This window comes from Centroberyx affinis, unplaced genomic scaffold, assembly GCF_046629955.1.
Source record: "Centroberyx affinis isolate AG114_WGS23_722 - 3 ecotype Tasmania unplaced genomic scaffold, CSIRO-AGI_Caff_v1 ptg003073l_1, whole genome shotgun sequence".
In the NCBI taxonomy this organism is placed as follows: domain Eukaryota; kingdom Metazoa; phylum Chordata; class Actinopteri; order Beryciformes; family Berycidae; genus Centroberyx; species Centroberyx affinis.
In genome coordinates, this window is record NW_027281158.1 from 115,495 (window position 1) to 141,262 (window position 25,768).

The 25,768-nt window shown below is 39.2% G+C and overlaps 1 protein-coding gene across 1 annotated transcript in view; it reads right to left on the reverse strand.

The window, feature by feature from the left end:
• Window positions 1–6,444: 6,444 nt before the first annotated feature.
• The window catches only part of LOC139659359 (potassium voltage-gated channel subfamily B member 2-like), a 36,063-nt gene continuing 16,739 nt past the window's right edge, over window positions 6,445–25,768 (reverse strand). Inside the window, exon 2 of the mRNA XM_071537602.1 lies at window positions 6,445–8,490. Coding sequence (XP_071393703.1) covers window positions 6,445–8,490 — 2,046 coding nt within the window. The remainder of the gene's footprint in view (window positions 8,491–25,768) is intronic.

The following is a 25,768-nucleotide window of genomic DNA, read 5'->3' on the forward strand; positions in this document are numbered from 1 at the left end:
ATGGAATGCTTTGTTTTGTGTATTTTGTTAATGGGAACACTTTCTTTAACCTTTTGCTCCTGTCATTGGTTTTGAAAAATCAACTTCCAATGGCCTAATCAAGATGAAATGTGAAACAATGGCCTGACTTAAAAAAGACATCTTTTCACTGCCCTACAACTCTAAATCTGTAAGTTGTTGTGCTCCTCTGCTGTTAAATCACAATGATACAGCATTATTGAGACAATTTATAGTTCATTCAATACATGCAATGTGGAAGAGTGTAGAGGGCATGAGATACATAGTGTAGGTTTCTCTTAAAACAAGCGTGTATAACTTTTGTTTGATGTCTATAAACCTGTTGTATAATATTCCTATATATTTTATGTAGAATTGTACATGCATAATGTCATGTTTGAAGGCAGATTGCAGAAAATTATAACTGACAAAATGAAAGCTCTAGTTGCTGTAATTGATAGCATGTTTCATGATTTCAGGCTAAACCAATCCATTTTATTTTTACCAATTAATTAAAAACGAAAAGCTGAAATATGTTTCTGCAATAAATATTCAACCCCTTTGTAGTGTAGAATTGTGAGGAGGCATACATCTGCACTGCAAGGGTGTAAAATGAGTTCACAAGAGTACAGGAGGCTCCATCATTAGGAAATGGAAAAAAATATGAACCAGCCAGAGTCTTCCTAGAGGTGGTCATCTGACCAAACTGACCAACCAGGCAGAAAGTACATTGCAGGTGGGAGGAGACCAAGATGCCAAGTACCACAGTGTACCACAACTACAGATTTCCTTGGCTGTGAAGCAAGATCCTGTCAGAAGGACAACAGTGAATGCAGCACTTCACTAATCTGAGCTGTATCGCAGAGTGGCCAGAAGGAAGCCATACCTGAAAAACGGCACATGACAGCAGCCTGGAGTTTGTAAAAAGGCAGTGAGAGTCTCATGAGGCAAACATTTTGTGATCTGATGAAACCAAAACTGAACTCTTCAGCTGTAAGCACTATGTCTGGTGGAAACCATCTTACAGTACGCCTACCGTGAAGCATGGTGGTGGCAGCATCATCCTGTGGGAGAAGCTTTTATATTGCTTCAGAGTGCCAAAGCCTCAAAGTGTTAATTCAGAATATTGCACACTCCTTCTGGGTCATACTCAAAGTTGTAAGCTGTTCCTTACTGACACTTTTACTATTTCCTTTGCCCTGCCCATGAGCCTCTCCATTATCTCTTGGAAGCACTGCCTTGCTTCTACTTGCTTCTTGTTCAGATAAGTGATCATCATTTCAATCCATTCATATATACACCATTGAAAGTGGGTGACTCTTTAATATCTGACTTTACTATCAGGTTTACTTCAGCTTTTACTTGAGGAGCTGGTGTTATTGAGCCCATGAGAAGGGGTATGGGGGGCTGGGTTATTCACTTGCTGCAGTGAGCCATTGCTGATCATTTGTGAAGCAGTAGTTGCCCCAAAGCTTTGAATGAATCACTAAACTATGTATGTATGTACGTACCTACCTACCTACTACATCTAGATGCTTGTCAGTCAGTGTACTAGGTCCTTAAATATTACGAATTTAGGCTTACCCCCACCCCCCAACGTTGTGGGTCAGAGGAGAAAAGGATTATGTGTATAAATATATGGCATTTAGCAAATGTTATTCATACTGGTTATTTCCTATTATTTTATATAACACTAAGGTAGGCTACAGCAGTGGTTCTCAACGTGGGGTCCGGGGACCACCAGGGGTCCTCGAGGGGGTTCCAGGGGGTCCCCAGCAAATTGATGAATTGTTAAACTTCAGCATTATTTCATTTACAAGAAGTTAATACAATTAGAGAATGTAGAAGAATTACTGTTTTGATCATAGTTTCTCTGTTATCTCTCTACCTACAATACAGATAGTCATGGAATTCTGGACAAAATCATATCTGACAATAAAAATATTCTCATATTTGACTAAATCTCATCAAATAGGGGTCCGTGGCTCTAATGTGGACTAAATAAGGGGTCCTTGATATGAAAAAGGTTGAGAACCACTGGGCTACAGAAAAGGTGAGATGGGTGCGGTACGTAAAAGTGCATTCTGAATTGGTATTTACTTTTTTCTCCTCCATCAATTTTTTTCTCCCCCTACTATTGTTTTTTTTCATCTAGTGTTTTTTTCTCCCCCATGTCTCCTGAATGTGTCACACGTCAGCGCAGTTCCAACATGTGGATCTCAATCCATTAGACCTACATAACTGCACACAGTTGGAGCCCTTAGACAATGACAGTTGATAGCAACAGTGACATCCCACTTCATCATCCTTTTGATTTTAATTTAATTTTCCCTGAGATGTGTTGATCACTACACCCCCCCACCCCCCCAACACACACACACACAAATACACACCACAAAATACAAAAATGCACAAAGACAAAAACAGCTCACATAAACACATTTATTTGTCTTGCATAATGGTAACTGACTCATTTGAAACAATAAAGCCCCTAGGTCATTCACTAACAAGTCCTGTTGACTTAACAATTAAAGAAGTTGACTAATGGTCACATACTGTTAAACAACCAAAGTGAGGAGGGATGGAAGGAGTGGAACATAAAAGAAAAGTAAAAGAGGGAAAGCAGGCAGGATACATGAAGAAGAGTTAAGTAGAGACTTATATATCTTGGTTGTATGATTGGTTTGACAATTTGAGTATTGAACTGACTAACTGTACAAAAAATGTAATTGTTACAACAAAAAATACAAATGGACACTGTGTGACATTTTACAGATGATTGTGTGGATGCAAGGTTGTGCATAGGAGAATCAAAGCAGTGTCCATATGCTCCCTGATCGCCACGACTGCACCAACAAGAAAAAACAAACCTTTTTCACACCACTGGCCCAAACCAGGTCAAACCAAACCAAGCACAGCTGTACTGTTCTGGTATAGAAGATCCTTACAGATATGAGTAGAGGTGAATTAGGAATATAGTTGTTTTATTCCACCAATAAACCATTCTCATTTGAGCTGAGCAAGGCCAAACTGAACTGTTCTCAAGCTGCAGTATGTAGCTTTGGAAAGCAAAATAAATTGAACCAACTTTTAAGAATCATTATATCCCCGAAATGAGTTTGAGGGATATTATGGATCCCCTTATCCCCTTTTTATACAGGTTAGCCTGCTGCTCTCGGTAGTTAAATAGTTTGCAAGTTGTTGTCAAACTTTGTGTCGCATAGCAATGAGAATGAAGCAATGCTCCTTGTGCCCTTTAACCTCTTGATGTGTTACTAGCAACGCTCACAGCTGAGTTGTGTGTCTGAGCAGGAGAAAAATGCTCCTATCTCATCACGGCCTAAGTCTCCCCATTTGAAATATTGGGTCCTAGGAACAGTGAGGTTAGAAATTAGCTCCCCACCACTACAACTACCATATTTAGAATAGCGTTTTTTACACCCAATTGCATATCACTGCACATTTCACTTTCAGGCTGTTTCTAACTGTACAAAAGAAAAAAATAGTGGTTCATTCACCTGAAGTGCACTGAACCTACCGGAACAGTACTGTGCTGTGATGGTGGCTGGCCTTGGTTCCAGATATCCCTATTTTGTTAATTTTGGTTCTACCACAGGTCCACTCATTGTGCCAACACACTCTTTGTTTTGATACTTTTTCTAACTTTTTCTCTTGCAGTGGTGGCAATTTTTTTTTAGCTGTGGTTAACCAGCTACTACTGAATGTCTACTGGCAAAACAATACAGTGCTGCAGTGAACTAGTTATGAACTATTCATCGTTCCACCGAAGTGGTCCAAACTGGACTGACAAGAGCTGTAATGAACTGAACTGAACTGAACTGAACTGAAGCAACTGCTTTCTGTGAGAACTTTTCATTTCATTCATTTCATTTACTGTAACCCAACAGCATTGGGGTGCAGTACGGTTAGGTTGGCAGGCTACGTAGTGTGAAAAGTAGATGACTGACATCAAACTGGATTGCGTGAAAGAGTCAGGAGAGACATCACAAAGCTTTCAAGTTATACAAAACCTGAGAACTCAGCACTTGCATATTGACACCTAGTGTCTCCACAAAACATAAGAAAGAGAGAAAATAAGAAAATAATAAACAAAGAAGTCATTAAAGATCTCTGGAGGATCCAGCCAAATTGTATAGGTTTTTTCGCCTTCTCATAAATTATCTATTTATGAAAAGGCACACATTTCTTAAATAGTTAGTTAGACGTTAACATTAATATCAATGCGCACCGCCAAATTCCAAAATGCAGTCAATCAGTTATAACAGAATTAGCCAATAAAAAATGTATCATCTTAATCTAGGAAGAGTTGGGTAAGTATTCTTAGGAGCACAGTTTGTGTAATTCCTATGATTCACTTTACCTGTGAGTGAGTGATCCATTGTGTACACACAATTAGGTGTCTGTGTTTGGATGTGTCAGCCATGAAATAAAATTAACACACAATTAATCTAATAAAAATATGTCCATTAAATAAGATTACACATAAGGAGAGCGCTACAGATAGGCATCAAGTCTTTTCATTAAAGTGCCTGTACAATGCCTGTAGAGGGCACTCTCACATTACTTTGACGTTCAGTACCCTTTCATGTTGAACAGAATGCAATCCCCCCATGCAATATAAATTACACATAGACACACACACACAGACGCACTCCTTCCCTCTCTCTCTTTCTTCAGACGTCAGATATACATAAAAAATGTTCTGACTATATGAAACCCGGGCATGGCCACATTTCATATTTCCCAGGCAAAGGTGTGCCCATGGTTTGGCTTAATTTGTGCGCACAGAATACATTTCATTCCCTCAATTTGTTTTTTTCATTCCCACAAATTCATAATTTGTGCGCAAAAAATAATGACATTCCCAAAATTAAAATGGCACACCAGTTATTCCAAGCCGAGCCATTGATTTCAACCAACTCTTAAGAACATGTTGCTTTACCCAGGGGAACGCCACATTTCAAAAGAAATCACCAGTATGTGCATTGACACTTTATAAGCTCGTGACGTGGACATGTTTTATATATCAAGAGCACGATTTCACTATTTTGAGGGAACGTTATTGGCAACTCATATGCATGTTTTACATAACGAGTGCTTGTCGAGCACAAATTGAGGGAACAAATTGTATCTTGTGCGCACTAATAAACCAAAACAAGGGTTCGAATTGCACATCGTGTGCGCATTATAGTAAATCCTGGTCATTCCCAGGTTCCGTATGACTGTCATCAACAAATTGTTAATAGGTCCCTTAGCAAAAGGCAGTACGATAACGTCAGTACATACAGTCTGTGGAGTCAGTGTGTGATCACCCAGACTTGATTGATCAGTGAATCTGAATGATGCCTCGCATAAAAACGATCAACCTGATTTATCTATCCATGTTGCCTGTCTCTATGAAAATATGGTGCTGTTTCCTAACCTACCAGTTACATTTTGTAGTATGAGTTTTTCTAAAAATGAGTGAGTACAAGCAGTGCCCTAGCATTAAATACAATGCCCTGTATATTCCTATTCCCCTTCACCTTTGTAGGAACCTGGTTTTAGCTAAAACAGAAAAAGGTTCACAAGCTCATTTACATGAACAGCAAAAATACAAAACAAAACATACATTGTTGAAGAGCTAACACAGATATTGATGTACAGTCTACAGAGGATAAATATGTTTTTCTTGGTCTACAGGATGCTATTTGGTACTGACAAGTGATAAGAGAAGATTTGCTACATAATATGTCACTGTCTTTCCTGTATCATTTGCTTGAGTTTCAGGTATCATTTTACAGAACATTCTGTCTGGGTTCCGTTTATACACAATGAAAGAAAGTAATATCTGGACTGATCGAATGATGAAGACATCTGGAAGTGACCCTCTCTGTGAATGAATGTAAAATGGTAAAGTTTTAAGGGTAAAGAAGGATCCATAACACTGAACAATGACTAACCATTGTTTTCAAGTCTTAGGGAGGATAATGCTTCAAAAATCGTTTAGACCTATATATAAAAAAAATAGAATAATATCCAAATTGTTTCATTCCACCTTCTTTCCATTCTTGGTGTAAATAGTCCATAGTAACGCAGGAAAAAAAAAACAGCAACCAATAAGAAATTGTAACTGACATCTGGCTATAGCCCATAAAAAGAACTGGACAAAAAAACTGTTCAGTACATTTTTGTCATTCACACAAAGCTTCATTTTTGCGCACATCTGAGCCTTTTGTGAATAAAATCCACTGTCACTGGTCCACTGTAGCAAAGCAGTGACATTGACATGGGACAGTGCTTTTCTTAGCCATGCAGACAGCCACTGTTTTCCAGGTTTCAAGTAGTTTTAGCTTTATCAACATGTGCTTCTGTCTTTCCTCACTGTCAGACCTTGACCCTGCCATTTGGAGTCCCTTACACTGAATCTCTCTCTACGTGTCAGGGTCACATGCTTGTTTCACAGGGTGGTGTAAGGCTTCCATCCAGAGCAACGTGGTTTTCCACTTTCTCTCCACTCTCTGCTGCTCCCTCTCCCCCTCCTCCTTCTCCTTCTCCTCCCTCCACCTCCGACTCCTGGGTGCAGTTGAGAGGGCTGGGTTTAGGTGACAGTGGGCTGGCACTGCTGCCTGAGCCGACAGCAGACCTCTCCATGTGATTCCTCCCCTGGTGGCTTAAGCCTGTGAGCTGCCCTTCACCTTCTAAGCTCCTGGCCACGGTGCCTTCTCCTCCCCCCTGGGAGCTGCTTGGACTGACAGATTGCTGGGCAGGGGATGGAGGTTGCAGAAGCCCTAGTGGAGATTTTGTTTCCTGCATGGTTGTGCCGAGAGTGGAAGAAGATCGGGAAACCGTGTCATCGGACAGTGCCTGAGGCAGCTTGGCTGAGACAGTAGTGGCTGGAATCGCCACAGGTGTCATCACTGCCATAAGCGTCTCCTCCTGGGATCCAATGAAGTTGACTTTGAGGGCTTTCATCTTCTGAGGGGTGCTATTGCCTCGCAGGGAGCTGCGGATGCTCTCACAGGTCATCCCAAAGCTTTCCACACTCTGTGATGCTACACCCATATCTCCACTGCCACTGCTGTCTGGGTGGCTGGAGACAAACTCATACAGCCCCTCTTTGATGATGGTCGCTGTCTGGATGCTGTCAGGACCTCTGCTCACCTCCATGGAACTGATCTGACTGAGATCCAAGGGAGGGGGGATACGCTGGTGTCTAGGACCAGCTTGACCTACTCCAACACTAGGGAGCAAGGAGCTTCTCTCTCCTTCCTCCCCAGATAAATCCGTGACCCCACTGGAGAAATTGCCGGCAGGGCTGACCTCGGGGATTGCTTGTTCTTTACCTTGAGGATGCTTGGCACATGTGGAGGCCACCACCTTCATTTCCATCTGTTCCTCTATCCTTTTCCCATGCTGCTCCTGGCTGATTGTCATTTTATTGTAAGTGTCTTCCAGGCGCTGTGCATTAAGGTGCTGTGGGCTAGTTCTGCTATGAAGGGGCTTGACTCGGTCAGGGGAGCCCAGCTGGGTCACTTGCTGGTACATGCTGTGCTGGGAACGGGCTGGGCTACCCACCTCTGTATTAGAATAGTGTTTGTGGTAGCTCCAGCGGCTGGGTGATAGGTGGTTGTCCACAGGACACTTGCTGTCCTCTCCCTTTTCCACCAGTACGTCTGTCAGCTCCATACTGCGGGCAAAAGCGTCCTTTAGATTCATGGAAACAATACTACCATTCCTCTTTGCTCTTTCAAGAGCTTCTCTCCTCTTGATGGCCTTCTCCTGCCTCTTCTGCTCACGGTAGAACTCAGAGAAATTGTTCACAATGATGGGGATGGGTAGGGCAATGACCAGCACACCTGCAATGCAGCAGAGTCCTCCCACAATTTTCCCCAGCAAGGTCTGTGGGTAGATGTCTCCATAACCAACAGTGGTCATGGTAATGGTAGCCCACCAGAAGGAGGCAGGGATGCTGGTGAATTTGGTGGCGTCCTCGTCCTTCTCAGCGAAGAACACCAAGCTGGAGAAGATCATAATACCCATGGCCAAGAAGAGGATCAGCAGCCCCAACTCATTATAGCTCCTCCTCAAAGTGAAACCCAGAGACTGGAGTCCTGTAGAGTGTCTGGCCAGCTTCAGGATCCTCAGGATTCTCATGATGCGGAAGATTTGGACCACACGACGTACGTTCTGGAACTGCAGCACACTTTTGTTGGACTCAGTTAGGAAGAGGGTTACATAGTAAGGCAGTATAGCCAGCAGATCAATGACGTTCAGTGGGGCTTTGATGAAATTCCACTTGTTGGGTGCTGAGAGCAGGCGCAGCACATATTCCATGGTGAACCAGGCGATGCAGACAGCTTCCACATGGGCTAGGCTGGGATTGTCATTGAACTGGCCAAATTCGTCCACCACCTGCAGCTCTGGCAGGGTGTTGAGGGACAATGAGATGGTGGACATAATGATGAACAGGATGGAGATCATGGCCAGGACCTGAGAGACAGAGAAAGAAAAGATTCTTATTTGCAAATCATTTTTAATTTTTAAAAGATTTTGGTATACCTATATATCTGTTTTGATATAGAGTTTGATATCATTCTACAAAGGCTGTAATCATTGTGCAAACCCAGTAACAAGATGGCCCAATTATTGTTGTAATAAAATATTTTTTGGGAGCCTTTTGCTGTATTACAACATAATGTATGTAGAGATATTATAATTTATGATATGTGTAGTCAAAAGATGAAAATAACAACGTAATCAGATGAGAATTACCTTGCTCTGTGTGTGTGTTTGTCTGTGTGGTGTTTACTTCATGACTTGGCATAATACATTGTATGGAAAACAAAACAAGGTCAGCAGATAGTTCAACAAACAAAAGAAACAGCTAAGAAGCGTGCCACCAATGCCAACATCTGGACTGTGCATCGACATGACTAATCTAATATTAGCTGAGGAAATATTTGGTGTTAAAAGGGATATGTCACTTTGATAGAACATTTTATCTTTTCAGCATGCACACTTCCATAGGTGTTAAGGAGCATCCAGACTCCACCATGAGCTGCCCTGATCCGCTGTCAAAACCAGCATTCCGACCTTTTCCCGAGGTTGCAATTCGATAATTGTAAACAATTGAAATTACTATTGGAAAAGTATCCGAGACAAAGAGAAATATTACCTGGGTAGAGAAATATTACCTGGATAGAGCTTGTTTGCATTTGTGTTGGAAGTAAAATTTTTAGACTAGGTGAAAATCATTCAATGATTATAACAATTGACAATGATGCAAAAAGAAGCTGACATATTATCAATCAAACAAGGGGGGGCACTAAGGACTAAACAGTGAAATAAACATTCATTATGAATCAGATGAGGCTACTGCTGTTCTTGGTTGGCTATGTCCATGGATATTGGTAATCAGCAAAGCCAGCAGTGGTTTGAATCGCTGTTCTTAGCCTTTGCCCAACTGTTCCGAATCCGAACAACTATTTGCTATCGCACAGCATTTGTTGGACTCCTAGAGAGTTAGTTAACATTACCAGCTAAGCTAATGTGTCTAACCAGCTTTTCACTTGCTCTCTAAACCTTTGATCATCTTGAAGTGTTGAATGGGAACCTCTGCCATGTAAGTTTATTCATTTTGAATGAGAAGCTGTTTCTGCTGCATTGCAGATGAATTGCGTTTCCATGTAAGTGGTTGACCATTTATTATACTAATTTGCTGATGATACATGCGCTTTTTAAATGGACTGATGTCTTAACGTGTTCTCAGTGATTGTTTCATGATGAAAATATTTCATTAGTGAATCAAAGTTGTAATGAAAATTAATGTCGTAAAAGCATAATTCTACCCAGGCTCTAGTTTCATCTTAATACATTTGAGCCACTGGATCCTTGCAAAGAACTTGCAAAGAAGTCACAAATGCCCGTGGTAGTAACCTTTATAGGTCTAGCTAGTATAAGATTCATTTCATGTTCCATGGTTTCCTGATGAAGTTGTCATTTCACATTAGGTTGTTTAATTTAAGTTTTGCATGTTTGTCGGACTTCTTCGATGTAAGTGGGCTTAATCCTTTGTTGAAGATGTAATGTTAGCATACTAGACCTTGTTAAGTGTATAAGCAGCAGTAAGTTAACAGTTAGTTGTCAAGTTGTAGCGAAGAACTATTATTGGTGATCTGATTTTGTTACATTATTGGCCAAGACACTCACAGCTGGCAAATGTGACTAGTGCTAGTTTTCACTTTTTTCTGTCTTTCCTTTTCTTTCACTCTATCAGTATCTGTCTCTGTCTTTCTCTATCTGTCTCCATCTGTCTCTGTCTCTTATCTGTCTCTCTCTGTCTTTGTTTCCATCTTTGGTTCCATCTTTCCATCTCTGCCTCTATCTGCCGCTCTCTATCTGCGCCTCTATCTTTCTCTCGCTCTTTCTGTCTCTGGTCTTCTGGTAGTGATTTGGTTCTTCCTGTCTCTTTATCACAACACACTGACCTTTACGTTACCTCAACTGCTACCACACAAAACTACACCAAACTCTAACCTAATGTCTACTCAACTCTACTCTGTTCTACTCTACTGTATTCTACTCCTATTCTACTCTACTATACTCTATCTCTACTCCTATTCTACTCAAATGGCTGAACTACACAGCATGTATAATGTTTGCGTATCCAAACTTGTTTGCGGTCCAGTTGCTGCATGGAATGTTAAGCTACACCAGGTCCGTTATTGTTCTTGTTCTTGTTATTGTTGCGCCTATCTACATTTTACCTATGGGTAAGTGACCACAGTTATGAAGTTTTGCCTATTGTTCCATAAACAACTCAAGTTGTACCATGAGGAACATTAATGTACCATATAGGCATATTTATGTCTTTGTATGTATGTTTTTTGAGAGTGTAGGCATACTGTTGCCAAATACAAGGCTTCTCAGCAGCTATCCATAGATAAACTCAACTCCAACATTTATTTAAGTGACATGGTTTATGTATCCTCTATTTTGTTAACTGACATGGTGATAAATGACTACAGTAAGCAAAATATTAGCATTTATATATATTTATATGGCTCAAATACGGAACAGACAGATGGCATTAAAAATAAAAGCCATGCATATCTCCAGAGTTGCGGCTCCATCTGCAGATCTGTTAACATGCTGCGTGTGCAGCCAGTGCAGCAGGTTGCAATGAAGTAAATGGCTACGCATCTGATCCGACTCTTCTGACACAAACGGATGGAACAGAAACGCAACCGGTATAGTTAAGCCGTTTTTCTAATCTACTCTTACTCTATTCTTACTCTACTGTACTCTACTACTTTATTCCTACTCTAATCTACTTGACTCCATCCTTTTCTTGATCTATTCTACACTACTGCTCCAACACAGTCTCATAAAAGTGTGCGAAATGTGCACAAACTCAAACAAATTAACAAATTATGTTCCTCCACTATGAAAAGATAATGTGACAATAGCACAAAGTGGGCACGCCATTTTCACGTGTCTCATGAACAGGTCAGCTAACAGTTTAGGCACAAAGTTTAGGCAACTAAAATAACACTGGTTAGTGTTAAACTTGGGTTTAGGGCAAGGCAACTAAAACTTTGGTTAAGGTTAGGGACTGTTCAATATTTATGATGAGGGGCATATGGAGATTTTCTGACCCCTTCAACACTAAAATAGTCAACCCTCCCTCCAGCACAAAAATATATCACATGGACCTCCTTGGACACTGAAAAAAACGGAAAACCCTCTCCCTGCAAAACTTAAAGGATAAGGCTGGTGTTTTTTAATGCATTTCTTACCGTCAACAAATTCTATGAAAATAACAAAATCAGCAATGATTTTGTTTTGCCAACAAGTCTCGCCCATGTAGCCGATGCCCAATGAAGCCATGTTTCAGTAGCCATAGAACTCCATTGTATTAAAAAAACGATTAAAAACACGTCACAGAGCCATGCCACTGCTCTGGGCAGCATATTCAACTTTAAAATAGTCCGAAAATAGTCCCCGGCGTAATGAAGAATTTTTTCCCATTTGAATTTGATTTGGTAATAACTACAACAGCCTGACTTTTCATGGTAACAGTTAGTGATTATTAAAAAACACCAGCGTATCCTTTAAAGACAGAAGACAGCAGAACTGTACACTGAGAGATTTATATCTATACAAGGAACAAATACGCCTACACCTACCACATTTTAATGCTCACTAACCCACAAGCTCTTTTTGATGTGTATGCAACCAGACTTTAAAATATTAAAAACAGAGAATTGACAGTGTAGGAGTGCAGTGCCAAGACTTTGTGCCTTCTTTGTTGTGATAACAACGATTTGTTGTAAAAATTGAATTCAAAACCCCAAAACAGTAAGTTCACATAGTGATCTCAATACAAGTTGGTTGGAGTTAGGCACAGAGCAAGGCAGTGGTAATTTTTCGGTCATACTCATTCACCATTGAATCAATCGCACAATGTACGAGTTCTGAACTCACTGGGTGCCTGATCCCCCTGCCTGGTCTGGACACAAACAGCAATCATAAACGGCAATCATGGGTCAAAAAATCAGGCTTGTTTTATCCTTAGTGTTACATTGGTAACAGCTCTAAAGCAGCCATCATAACACACAGCCATTGTGCACCGCTATATATTATGAGCCATAATAGCCTATTGATAGATCACACGAGTATGTCTAATTTATGATCCAATATGTGCCTTATTCCCACATTACTGTATGATATAGTGACAATATGTAAACCTATTTACTTGAACTAGAATGTATTTATTTATTACAAATATATAAAGTAAAGTAATTATATACAAGAAGTGCAAGAAAGACCAAAAAAGCCCAAGAGGGCTTATCGAGTGGATCTCTAAAATAAAATAATAATAATTACAATAAATGATATATGAATGTATGTGCACCTACAGTGGATAATAATAATTGCTGTTCACTGTTGAATTTTTATGTTGGTTATTCATATTACTTGTGTTGTAATTGCTTTACCCTTTTTTAAATACTACAATAAAAGTCATGATTGTAGAGCATCTATAATGTCACACATCTTAATGAAACTCTACTGAGACTTAATTAGTCTACTATGTACTAGGTGTGCTGAAAAGATTAAATCTCCACATAAACTGTCTCCCAAATTGCCTCTTTGATATTATCCCACATTACTATGTCACACTCAGCTCAGCTGACTGCATGGTTTACAGCTTGCGTGCATCTTTCGGCACATTCTTTTTCTCAAATTCCAATTTCTGTGAGGAAAGTGGTGCATTCTTTATTTTTGTGTGTATGCACCATTATCACATCTGGCCCCAGAAATCCACATAGTTGGGTTTCATTCTGAAACCCTGGTAAAACAGTTTCCTCCAAAACAAGGTTTAAACTGTGATTTTTCAGTGGAATGGACCCTCCTGTGCCAACTCCAATGCATATTTGCATTTTTCCAGTGTCTCTTTGATAGAGGTTGTAAAGATACTCTTAACTTGGACACTCTTACACTATTTTTCTTCCCACATTTTGCGCCACCAACTTCACTCTCCTTTGTTTACAGAACAGCTAGCAAGTCACTGGTCAGGATGAAGCCCTACATACCAGCTAGATGTGTAGGTGTAGACCACGGGGAGAAAACCGAAAAAAGCACAATGAACATTTAAACATTAATTTCTGAAGCACATATTTTCAAAATAAGTAAAATATAAAATGCACAGCCCTCCCCATGACTGTATTTTTTAAAAGCCTAACCCTCCCCCAGACGAAATTAGAAAATGCCTGACCTTCCCCATACCTCCATGGGCCCATCTCATAACTGTTGATCTAGGTTAATCTTAAACTAACTAAGGTTAGTTTAAGATTTTGGTCATGGTTAAATAAGAAAGAAAATGAAAACTTCACAATCTATAAATTGATCCCGGGTCGTGGGAGTTGTGGTAAATGTATCTGCCCCCCTGACCTCTACACCCTTACTCTCCAACCCGCTATTTAAATATCAGACTACTTATTTCTAGTTGTGTCTCCTCCCTAATTCTTTCCTGGTGAGGAAATGCATTTCCCTCATTTTCAAGTACAGAGTACATTATTTGCATTTTAAAATATCGTGCTTATTTCACAAAATTTCAGGAGACCAGGGACCAGATAAATATAAATGATGCGTGCACACAAAAATAATGAATACTGCACTTTCCACACAGTAATTGGTATTTCCAAAAAGAACATGCCGTGAAAATGTGGTGTGCCTTTTCAGTACACCACAGTAGCCTATTTGGTCTCAGTAGAGTTGCATTTATAGATATGTGTGCTAGCATCCTTTTTTTCTAATGTGAAAACGTTGTCACACAGTACAATACAGTAATGTGGGAAAAAGATAAATGCACATCAGATCATAAATTAGACCTACTCATGTGTTATCAATCACTAGGCTACTATGACTCACAATATACAGACTATATACAGTATATAGGCTGTACGTAATGATGCAACAGCTGCTTTGGTGCTAGGACCTTGCCTGATTTTATTTTATTTTATTTATATAGTTTATTTGATATGGACAATGCAAATTAACATGGTGCCACTTCAACTGCTTACAAACAAGTTGATGAACTGATGTTCTGCATACAGAGATTATAGCTATTGCTAGTTTCCAACTCCTGTCCCTAGTTAGGCTTTTCTTAAGAGAGAGAGAAAAAAGAAGGAAATATCAAGGTTACATACAATTATAGAGCATTATTTAATAAGTGGGTCCCAAACGTTTTCTGTCCCCCCTTTGATGATATTGGAACATTTTCAGCCCCCTCAGAATTCATATTTGCCTCTGACACCATTCAGTCCAGAATTCTACATGGTTGTGTATCCATTTGTGTGCTGTAGATTTTTATTTTGATAGAATAATATTTTGTGTAGATCCCAAACACAAAAAATCTAAATAATTGCATTTTTGTCACTGAATGTCACAAAGGGTTCATACATTTTGAACCTAACTACATGCTTGCAGGAGGGATTATTATCTTGATGATGAAACTGTCAATAGTTCCTTTTGTACCATCTGTTTTCACTATTCAGAAATCGCTGAATATATATTATATATGAATATTGCTCTCTGCTCTAATGGAAGTGTCTGATTTACCAACACACATAGAGGAGGCACCACCATGGTCTTTCTATATATAGAAAAAGCATTTCTGATTATGCACTGTCAGCCTTTCTAAAGAGAGCACCCTTTCCTGACAGGGTTTTTTTCTTTCAATATAAAGTGTTCCACAGGGTGGTGTTGAAAGTATCCGATTATTGCTTGATTCTTCCTGTTGGGGGAGGAAAGAATGAGTAACCACTTCTAACCTCTCTCTATCCTTCCTATAGATAGTAACACAATCCTATTACAATTATCCCGAAATGTCCTACCAAGGGCTGCTGTGAGAGGACTCAGACTGCACATGCTTTACCTCCTACACTAGGCTTGGACAACAGGAGTTCCCTCACAGTATGATCAGTTGTTGTAGGAAGAGATGTTGAATTTGACTGTATGTCCCTGATTCTGTTTTCTGAATGAACCTTGCTGTGAAAAGTACCACTACTGTAGGAAAAAATGGCCCCTTTCACATTTCTGTTCACATTTTATTCATTAAGTTGGCAAATAGTCAGGCCATCATGATTTATGGGAATTTATGACATGGGGATTCTTTCCAGTGTGTTCTGGGGGGGAAATGGAATGGTTTGGAACAGAAAACAGCCTGAAGCAGTAGAAAATGTTGGCACCACACAGCCAGCAGTTGAAGAAAAAGGTCCTGGTCTGGACCTGAGCCCAGGACGCCACTCCAACATGGCATGCAGATCAGTACACCACCAGGATGCACCAGATGACAAAGGCTCATTGGACCTGAAATGTTGCTTTCAGTTTTAACTTTTCAGTTTTCACTTTTTTTTGCCAGTGTGATATAAAGGATTTTAACTTTTGCTATCACAGAGGGCCTCAGACCCTCTTTGGCTTTTAATACAATCTTGTAGTACTAGTAGGTCTTTCTAATCTGTAATAATTGAATATAATTGTTTGCAGTTGTTAAACCAACAAGTCATCAGCAGAAAATGGTTCGTCAACAACTGTCACTGTGCATTAAAACAGGCTTGCAAATGCGCGCGCGCACATACACACACACACACACACACGCACACACACACCAAAAACACATACTGTATGCATAGATACAAACATGCATTAACATATGCAAGGGCAAACTAAATACACCACCAGGAGTTCAAGTACTGCTTTAGGTGTGAATGCTTGTTATAAATGATGGCCCCATACTGGTTTAATCTAGATGTGTGTTGGAACAATCTAGCATGACTTAACATTCATCATTACCGTCACTTTAATATGTTAGCTGATTGTGTGATAAATTTAGTAGTCATGGCAATTTAGCTGTGATTGTTTTACCTACTTTTTTAGAATTAAAAGGTGGTGATGGTGATATGGTGATATTCTTTGTCATAGTATTTGGTCAGTTACTTAATTTTTAAGTATTGTATTAAGTGAAAGATAGGGCTGTGGTAGTTCACCTTCAATTCAATTCAATTCAGTTCATTTCAAACAATTTGTCAAAGATAGAGCATTAACTCTCTAATACATTTAGGAGGAAGAGAAAGAGCTACCTCAGTTAACCCTGATAGTCCTCACCATAACTTTAAGCACTGTTAAACTGCAGCTTAGCTGCTTGTAAGACACAATAATGAGCCGTCTGCATGCTACTCAAGACTTAATGCCATACCCACTGCACAGCTCTCATGAAGCATTATAATGTCAGCAGCAGTGTGCACAGTACATACCTTGTTTAAAGGTGCAATAGATTTGTACTGCCCCAAACACAAACATACGTGATAAACAAACAAACAAAAACACATGATATATTTGTGGGTGGTTGATAGGGTTGTGGGTCATTACCAATGATTCAACAATTACTTGGTCAGGTGCTGAGACTTCTGGTTTTCAAAACTCACTTTCAGGCCCATACTCTGTTTTGGAACAGAAACTCCTCCTCATACTCATACAATTTTCTGGCCATAATTAATTCCGGTTCTCCCACCCTGTCAGACTAATGGGAAAGTGAAAAGGGGTGTAAAATTATTACCTCTACCTCTGTCCGACACCAACACTGACTATTTTGCGTAGCATCTTTGGATTTAGTATGGATTTCTTTATTTGTTAAGGCGGTGTGGACCAGTTTTGAAGCTGCAGTGAAAAAATGTAAAAACTAGTTTAGGATTTCAGCAGCATTTAAGACCATAAAGCCTCATTCTACAGAAAAGCAAATGACAAAGCAGTATGAGTTCTGGTATAAATTCCTGTGATTTACATGGTGATACGTTACCTTTTATGGACCTTTCTGTTGGATCTCTGCTAGCTTAATCTATGTGAAAATGCGTTCACTATGTGATAGTGACTTTATTATTTGTATCCATTACAGACTGCGCCAGAGTCCTGTTGATGTTGTTGTAATTCCTTGCTGATAGAGGTCAATAAAAGTCACAGATTACTTATTAATGCCCATTTAAGCACTTTGGTTTCATCAGACAGGTCATAAGCCTGTATTTTTATATTACTCTATTCTATTCTATATTTTCTACATGTTTTATTGTTGAAAGATGTATCTTCATTAACAATGTGCATGAAATTATTCCACAGTTATGATCCTCTATATCTTATCGAGAATTGACTATTACGTGTAGTACAATGTTTTTTCTTTCTTTCTAGAACTAAATGTGCTGCTGCTTTCTTACTTTATATACATCTTACTTTATCTACAGCTACTTTATAAAAGAGATCCTTCATCTCAGTATGACCAATCTGGGTAAATACAGGTCAAATAAAATAAACTAGTTAGTTTACGTCCAGGCAGTCCAACTATTTCATGACCATCATCGACATCTACAGTCACTTTATTATTTAACTGCTAGCGTTAGTTCCCAGTGTTAATCTCCTAACGCTTTATTTTCCTGTTCCACGATTTCCTAATAATTTCCATGAAAGGAACTGTTAATTTCTCAGGAAGTTTCCTGGAAAGAACCATGAAATGATGTAGTAGTTATACAGAAAATGTAAACAGTCTGGTGGAGTCGATGAGATAGTAGCAATCTCTAAAAGAATTTCCTGGAAAGAACTGCAAAACTATAAAAAGAAAAATAATAGGTAGAGGTCAATTTGGTAACCCAAGTCATTATTCATATAATTATATAATATAGTTATTTGTTGAATCCTTAATCATTTTAGTTAATTTCAAATTTTCTATATAACTACTACATAATTTCATGGTTCTGTCTTGGAAACAACAGAAGAAATTGGAGGAACTTACCAACTACCGACTACCACTGAACTCTTTCTCTATTTTCTCTATAATTAGAAATTAACAGTTCCTTTCTAGGAAAATTATTAGGAAATTGCGGACCTGGAAAATGCGTTACCCTCCAATAGTCCAATGAATTTGTTTCTATTGGAAAGAGCATACTCTTTGCTGCTGCTTGATGTCTCCTTAGTTACTATAAACATTATGTACACCCATATAATATAATGCTTTCCATAAAGGAAATCAAGACTGTAAGTATCATCTATTTGTAGATCCATACATGTAAATACTCCATTTCTTTCCTGTAATTCCTATTTACAGTCTACCTAACGTGTTGAAATTGTCAGCAGCCTATTCTTACATAACCCTACAATTGTTTATATTCTATTTGATTGCTTTTATTGTTTCATTATTTTTATTTCTACTGCTTTAATGTCCATTTTATATTATTTGTGTGCTTATATTTGATCCTGTTTTCCTTGCTGAATCCCATTACTTATGCTGCTGCAACAACTGATGTAAATTTAGCATAAATCTATTTTTTTCTGTACAGTATGAGCTTCCCCTGTCCATGTAAAACCTCTTTCCACCTTCTAACAGCAGCCCTGTGCCTGAGCTGCCATGCTGGATCCATCACGTGATGGAAGGATTGTCTCGGCCACTTCAAGATAAAGAACCGTCTGGCCTGCCGGGGTCGTGTCAAAGGTCACCAAGCATTACAGCATTTCCACTGGTTAACAACCCCCATCCGGGTTTCATGACTTTGTATACTATGCAAGTTTTAGACAAAGAAGAGCTGCCACCTGCCTGCATAGGAAAAGCTGAAAAAGGAAAATTGAGACAGAGTGAAAGAGAGAGAGAATAAGTGTGAAGAGGGAGAGAAAGAGGGAGAGAGAAAAGAGAGACAGAGAGCAAAAAAGAGAAAGGACATAGGAAAGGAGAGGGCAGGTGTCTGAAAGTTACACAGTGTCCACCCTGCAACGTCTTAATGGCTTAATGGCTGCCAAATGCTATGACCTTGGCACCCAGGCCAGATTTAAATCAGTACCAGGAACGCACAAGCTGCTTTAGCTACATGGTGGAGAGAAAAGTAATGGGAGCTTCACCTTAAAGAAATAGCTGATAGATAGCAAAAGAAAAGAGTTAGGAAGTAGCATGGTGTGTCACTGATAAAGAAATCAAGGCAATCCAGTATGAAGCATTCCATTACACTGAAACAGTACTCCAAATGAATAAAAGCTGAGGAAAGTCAATATACAGTATATGACAGTGCATTCCATTCAAGCCTACATCAACCACCCATCTGCACAGTTAATGTCAATTCAGTGCAATTCAGTTCAACGTGACAAGTGCATAGTTAAACAAAAAACATCATAGTCACAACTTATTGCAAACAAGATAAAAAGCAGTGCCAACAGCGCAATGCAATATTAACAGTAGTAGTATAAGTGACTGATGCATAGTAAATAAATTATTCCAGCATTAGCAGGATCACAGCATTTAGTTATAATTCAGCAGGGATGACGAGATGCTTGGAAGTACAGGATCTAGGTATAAAGTGATTGGTGCATGGATTTCAAGTTTTGCAACTTTAACAGAGTCACAGTTACTAGAGTGACTGGTAAACAGTAAAGTTTAAAGTGACAGGTGTGTCAGATTGAAATGGTGTTGCTGGTAGGGGGTAATGCTCAGTTAAGTTCACTGAGGTGTTTTTCTGTGAGGCCTGTTCAGCATCCTTATGGTGAAGGGTAGAAATTGTTTCTGAGTCTGTCGGTGCTGGGCTGAATACCATCACAGCAAGGCACGGTCGGGGTAGGGTGGGTTCAGTAGCAGACTGCGATAAAAAAAAAAACGACCCTCGAATTTGACCCAAAATGGCCCACCACAAAGAAAGATGGACTCGAGCCGTGATGAACGTATGATCCCTCCACACACACACTTCTATGCAGGACTACCATGTTCTCTAAGGGTGGGAGTGAGGACCCAGTGTACTAGAGTAGTACTTGCTAAATCATGGGTGCAAGAACACAAAGGCAGAAATTGTGTTCAGTGGTGGGTACATGGATACCTGAGAACATGTTATTAAAGGGTCACTGAAAAAAACGTCAAAGCGGCTGGATATGTCCCCCCCCACACACACACACACACAGAAAATGGCTAAAAAGGAGACAATCTCAGGCTGAATAATGGGGTGGGAACGAAGTGACCATTCAGTCTGAATATCAGGCTAGCACTTTGCACCATTTTGGTAGCACTCTCTGATTTTCTTCTTTGTTCTACATAATGGATATACTCATAATAAAGTAAATAGGCTGCCAAAATAGCTTTACAAAAATACTAATACAATGCAGTTACTTATGCAGACTTATCTACCAATTTTAACTGTTGCAATGCAGGAATGGGTAATTTTGTCTTATGTACCATGTACTGTATAATAGGGTTGGGCGGCGTTATGATTTTATCAATTCCAGTGCCATTTTCGATTCTTATCAATTCCCTTATCAATTCCTGCTGCATACATTTTCAGGGGTAAAAGACTACATACAGCTTTAGTAGAGTTAACTTTGTTTTATTACTCAAGACAGACATTGCTGTGCAGAGTTACTTACCGTTATAAACGCTCATTCCTGCCTATGTCCATTAAGCTTCTCAACACTAACATGTAATGTAGATGTTGGCCATGAGGGTTGTGCAATATGTCGCCATTGTCAGCAGGTGTGTATGTGTATATGTGTATAAACTGCTGAATATGTGTATGTGCAAACTGTGTATGTGTACGGAAGCCATGTGTTGTTAAGATGTTGATGTCTTTTACTATGTAGTATGTATGATTTTATCTTCTGTGAAACTGCAGGACGGAGTCCAAAACAAATTTCCCTACGGGGACATTAAGGTATATCTTATTTTATCTTACTCCTGTCTCAGAATTACTTTTCAAAACAGCTAAGGCACATTTGCCATAATGCCTCACTTTAAATAATTTTTTGTGGCTTTATTTGATTTGAAAAGTGAGGGCAGAGAGATGGGGGGATGACACAGAGCAAAGGGCAAGGGCCAGATTCAAACCGATGCCGCTGCGATTAGGACTTAGCCTTAATTGTATGCGCTCTACCGGTTGAGCCACTGGGGGACCAAATGTCTTGCTTTAGAGAACAAGTGAAAAAAAATCAAGTAATTGGAGGTCAACATCATGGAACAAAAACAAAATATTGACTGAATGTATTTACCACTTTATTGAGTTGTACAAGCTCGCTCTACCCATAATTCCAGTATTTCCAACAGCACTTGAAGGCAGCATCTACTTGGTACTGTAGTGATGGCTATTGCGGTGCAGAACAACTATGGCAAATCTAGGAGATAATGAGGTAAATACTGGACTTTTGGACCCACAATGCAATCACTTGGATTATGCTGCATGAGCTGTATGGAGTAATTTTATGGCCTTTTAATTTGCCATGTGTGGATCTCTAAAGAAACTGTCTCAAACACTTTATTTTCCAGGACCACAATTTCTAAAATAGTTTCCTGGAAAGAACTGCAAAACTATAAACTATTTATTGGAAAAATAATAGGCAGAGGTCAATCTGGTAACCCAAGTCATTATTCATATAATGATAAAATATAGTTATTTGTTGAATTCCTTCCTCTAATTTCAAATTTTCTATAACTACTACATAATTTCATGGTTTTCTCTTGGCAACAACACAAGACATTGGAGGTACTAATTATATATATAAAAAGAAAGAGTTGAACTACCATTGAATTATTTTTCTATTTTCCCTATATTTAGTACATAATTTGATGATTCTTTCCAGGAAAATTCCTAAGAAATTAACAGTTCCTTTCTAGGAAATTATTTGGAAATTGCGGATCCAGAAAATAAAGCGTTACCGAAAATATGATAATAAAGCGTGTATCCCATCTAGCCCTACAGAAAGCCAGCTCCCTCAGCCCCAAACATCACATATGTACCATTAAAGTTGAATATAGTAGATTATTATTATTAGTTTCATATTGAAATTATTATAGACAATTAGGTTGATTAAAATAAGGTCTCCCACTAACCACCAAATTCACCAAACTTTCAAACCTTCATAATGTTATAATATGATGTCTAATAATTGGTTTTTAGATTCCATTTCAATTCAAGTAATAATCCTTACCATTTTCATATAAATAAATGTCCATTTTGTTCCTCTCTATCTGACTGATATAACACAATAAAGTTTCAATCTGTGCCCAGTTTATAAAGGTTTTTCCATTTGCTGTTCTAAACAGCCCGTGTTTGGTAGGTCTTTCCTGGGGAAAATCCTCTGGTGCACAGGAAGTGATGCATTTTATGTTTGTGGTCATGACCAGTGAACAGACAGAGAAAAGAGCACTACCTACAGAAACTCAAACTTCATCAACAGAAAATCCAAGGAAAAAGATGAATTTGTGTATTACTAAATGAGAAGAGTCTGAGGTGGAGGTAGGGACAGCTAGATTTGATATTTAAAAGATCAGCTGGAATATAATTACAAGACAACTAGCCAGGAAATGCAGCAGGATTATGGACCAAACATTTTGAATCAGTGGCTTTGATACACACAGCTACATGAGTCAACTTGGAGTGGTTTGGACTAGAAGCTGGGGCTAAAGGAGCTGGTTCACTAAATAGATCTACACCCACACCACCACCATCTTTTTCACATCTCTCTCTTTTTCTAGCCTGGTTATTAGGTGCTCAGGAGCACCTCAATAAGAGCTGGGCTCTGTGCGTTGTTCATTTGTTTGTTCATTTGTGTTGATTTGATAGTTTGTAACCCTTTTTGCAATGCACAGTGCTTAGGGGAATGTCGCAGGTTACCAGACTCGCTTTGCCAGATTTTCCTCCCGCTGAAGGTTACATGTCCCACAATGACAAGTGAAGAGGTAGGTAGCAAGTTTACTAGTTGAACAAGTTTACTCGCTCACTTCATGGATTCCGCCATTACCAGAATTTTTTTCAGGGATGGTGAGGGGGTGAGTACCGCTTTCAAACAGCGAGGGAGGAGACGAGCTAGTTTTTAAAAAAAGGAAAAGCTTACGGAATGGGTGGGGAGGAGCTACGACTCGGGCCAAATTTGACAACAAGCTTTAGGAAAGAGGTGAAAACAACACAGCTGGTCCGCGTGTCTGGTTATTTGTTTGTATCATTACGTCTCACGGAAATCTCCACGTACCACACGTTCATTTCAGGATTGGTTACAGGGTCTGAAATCGCTTATTGCAGGTTTAAGCAGATTGATCTATTGAAAATGAAATGATCTATTGTGGTGGCAATGGACACACTGTTGGCAGCATGTGAGGGAGCTATATGCACTCCCCCAGTAATCAGGTGAACAGCCCCCTACACTCACTCACAATTCATCCTTAGTTATATTCTAGTGATTTCTTAAGTTATGTATTCATCTGCTAAACCAGGATCCAGTTTAGTCGATTAATGCAAATGACAAGTGTGTGGATGAGAGGGGGGGGAGCAATGGGTTTTGGATATGTGTATATTTATTTTTCTTATCCTGACAGCCCTGCAGTTCTATATATAGCTTATTGCGAGTATCATCTTGTATAAATGTAAAGACTTAACGACTGGCTTATATGTCAAAATGGTAGATAGCCATTTCTACTTTTAGTAGCACCCCTGCTGCTAAGGGGGGATGATACTGACCAGTGCTTTGATTTCTTCAGGGTGTGACTGGCTGTGGGCTGGGGGAAATGCTGTCTGTAAGTTCTCTGTCACCTTTTTTGTGTGTGTTTTTGGCTAAACTCACCTGTGTACAGCGTACATAGTTTTGAATGACAATAAAGCAAAAACCCAGAGCTCTGAATCAAACATTTGGACTGCTGTTGCCTTTTTTCCTTTGCTCCACACTCCGCATCCTTTGAGTAGGAGTTTAACACCATTACCCTACACAGCAACTGAATATCACCAACACTGAAACACACCTAATAAAACACACAGATACAAAAATAGACACAAAAAAAAGGCGTATGTATAATGTAATGCTATTAATAGTGGTTAGTGTGACAGCTTTAGGCCAACTTAAGGTGACAACAGACAGTGGGCTCTAACATGTTTTTTTTTTTAAAACTTTATTGGCATCACAATATTATCTTACAATTAAGATTACAATCCATATTAAAAAAAATAATTAATATGGATGCCATCATGTTAACTAACAGAGTGCAATTTGCTGGGGGACATGTCACTTTGAAGTAATTCTAATGTGCTTATGATATGTTCTAAAAAATCTATAAATAGGCCCCAGTGGTAAATATATTACTTATAACTCATAACATGCTCATGCCAGCTTCATGATGCATTATAGTGTATTACGAGATTTTGCAATGCAGTGCTGATGACGCATGATGACATATAATGTGTTATAACCAACAATTCAGTGTTACCCTATTTCTAATTATCTGAAAATGTTGTTACATTATCTGGGAATTCAGTACAATAAGTTTTATTAGAAGACATTAGAAGGACATTTTATTACTTTTTAACAAGTTATTACATCATCTGATAGTTATTACATTATCAGGTGCTATAGGGCTGATGGTGAGCCAAACACGTCATGATGGCATTTCTCTGTTGCATCAGCATAAATTCTTACGTTTGCCCTACGTTTCATGTCACACACACACACACACACACACACACACACACACACACACACACACACACACACACACACACACACAGTCGATTGAGCAGTTCTGCTGACAGGGTGATGAAAAGTCCTTTATGGAGAGCACTGCCAAAGCTCTCATTAAGCAGATAGCGGAAAAAGCTCTGGTCACAGCCTACCACTAGAAAACCACTAGGCTAGCACCATGCCAGGACAGTGCATAAGACAAAAATGGGCAGTCCTGCACCTGAAAATGTGTTAGTAAAGAGGGTGTTATCCTTTCTTAAAGCTGCACTCTGAAAATGTCCATGTTAATGGCCCCAAATGGCTGGTGGAGATTTCCCACCAGTGACCATACTGACACCAGAATTTTTTTTTTTTCAATTTGGGCAAATAGTGGGATGCTCTCAGCTATTGCACTGCTATCCCACTTCCTGATTTAGGCTGATAAGACGGCTGCAGTTTTACATAAACTCTTATTTTGTCCTGACAATGATTTTTATGTTTTATGAACATAAAATCATTGTCAGGACAAAAATTTAAACAAAGAATAATAAGGTCCTGTTGGACCTTTTGGACTATACACAAGCCTTTTCAGTCAGTCATGTTTAGCCTTTTGAGCTGTTGTGTGGATATGAGCACTGGTTTAGTGGGTGACACTCAGACAGGTGATTTGGCCAGCATGTTATTCAACAGTGGAGAGCCTAACCAAAAGAATCCATCATTTAGATCTATCTGGGAGCATATTTTATTTAAGTATGCTACTACCACTAAGTCCATGTAA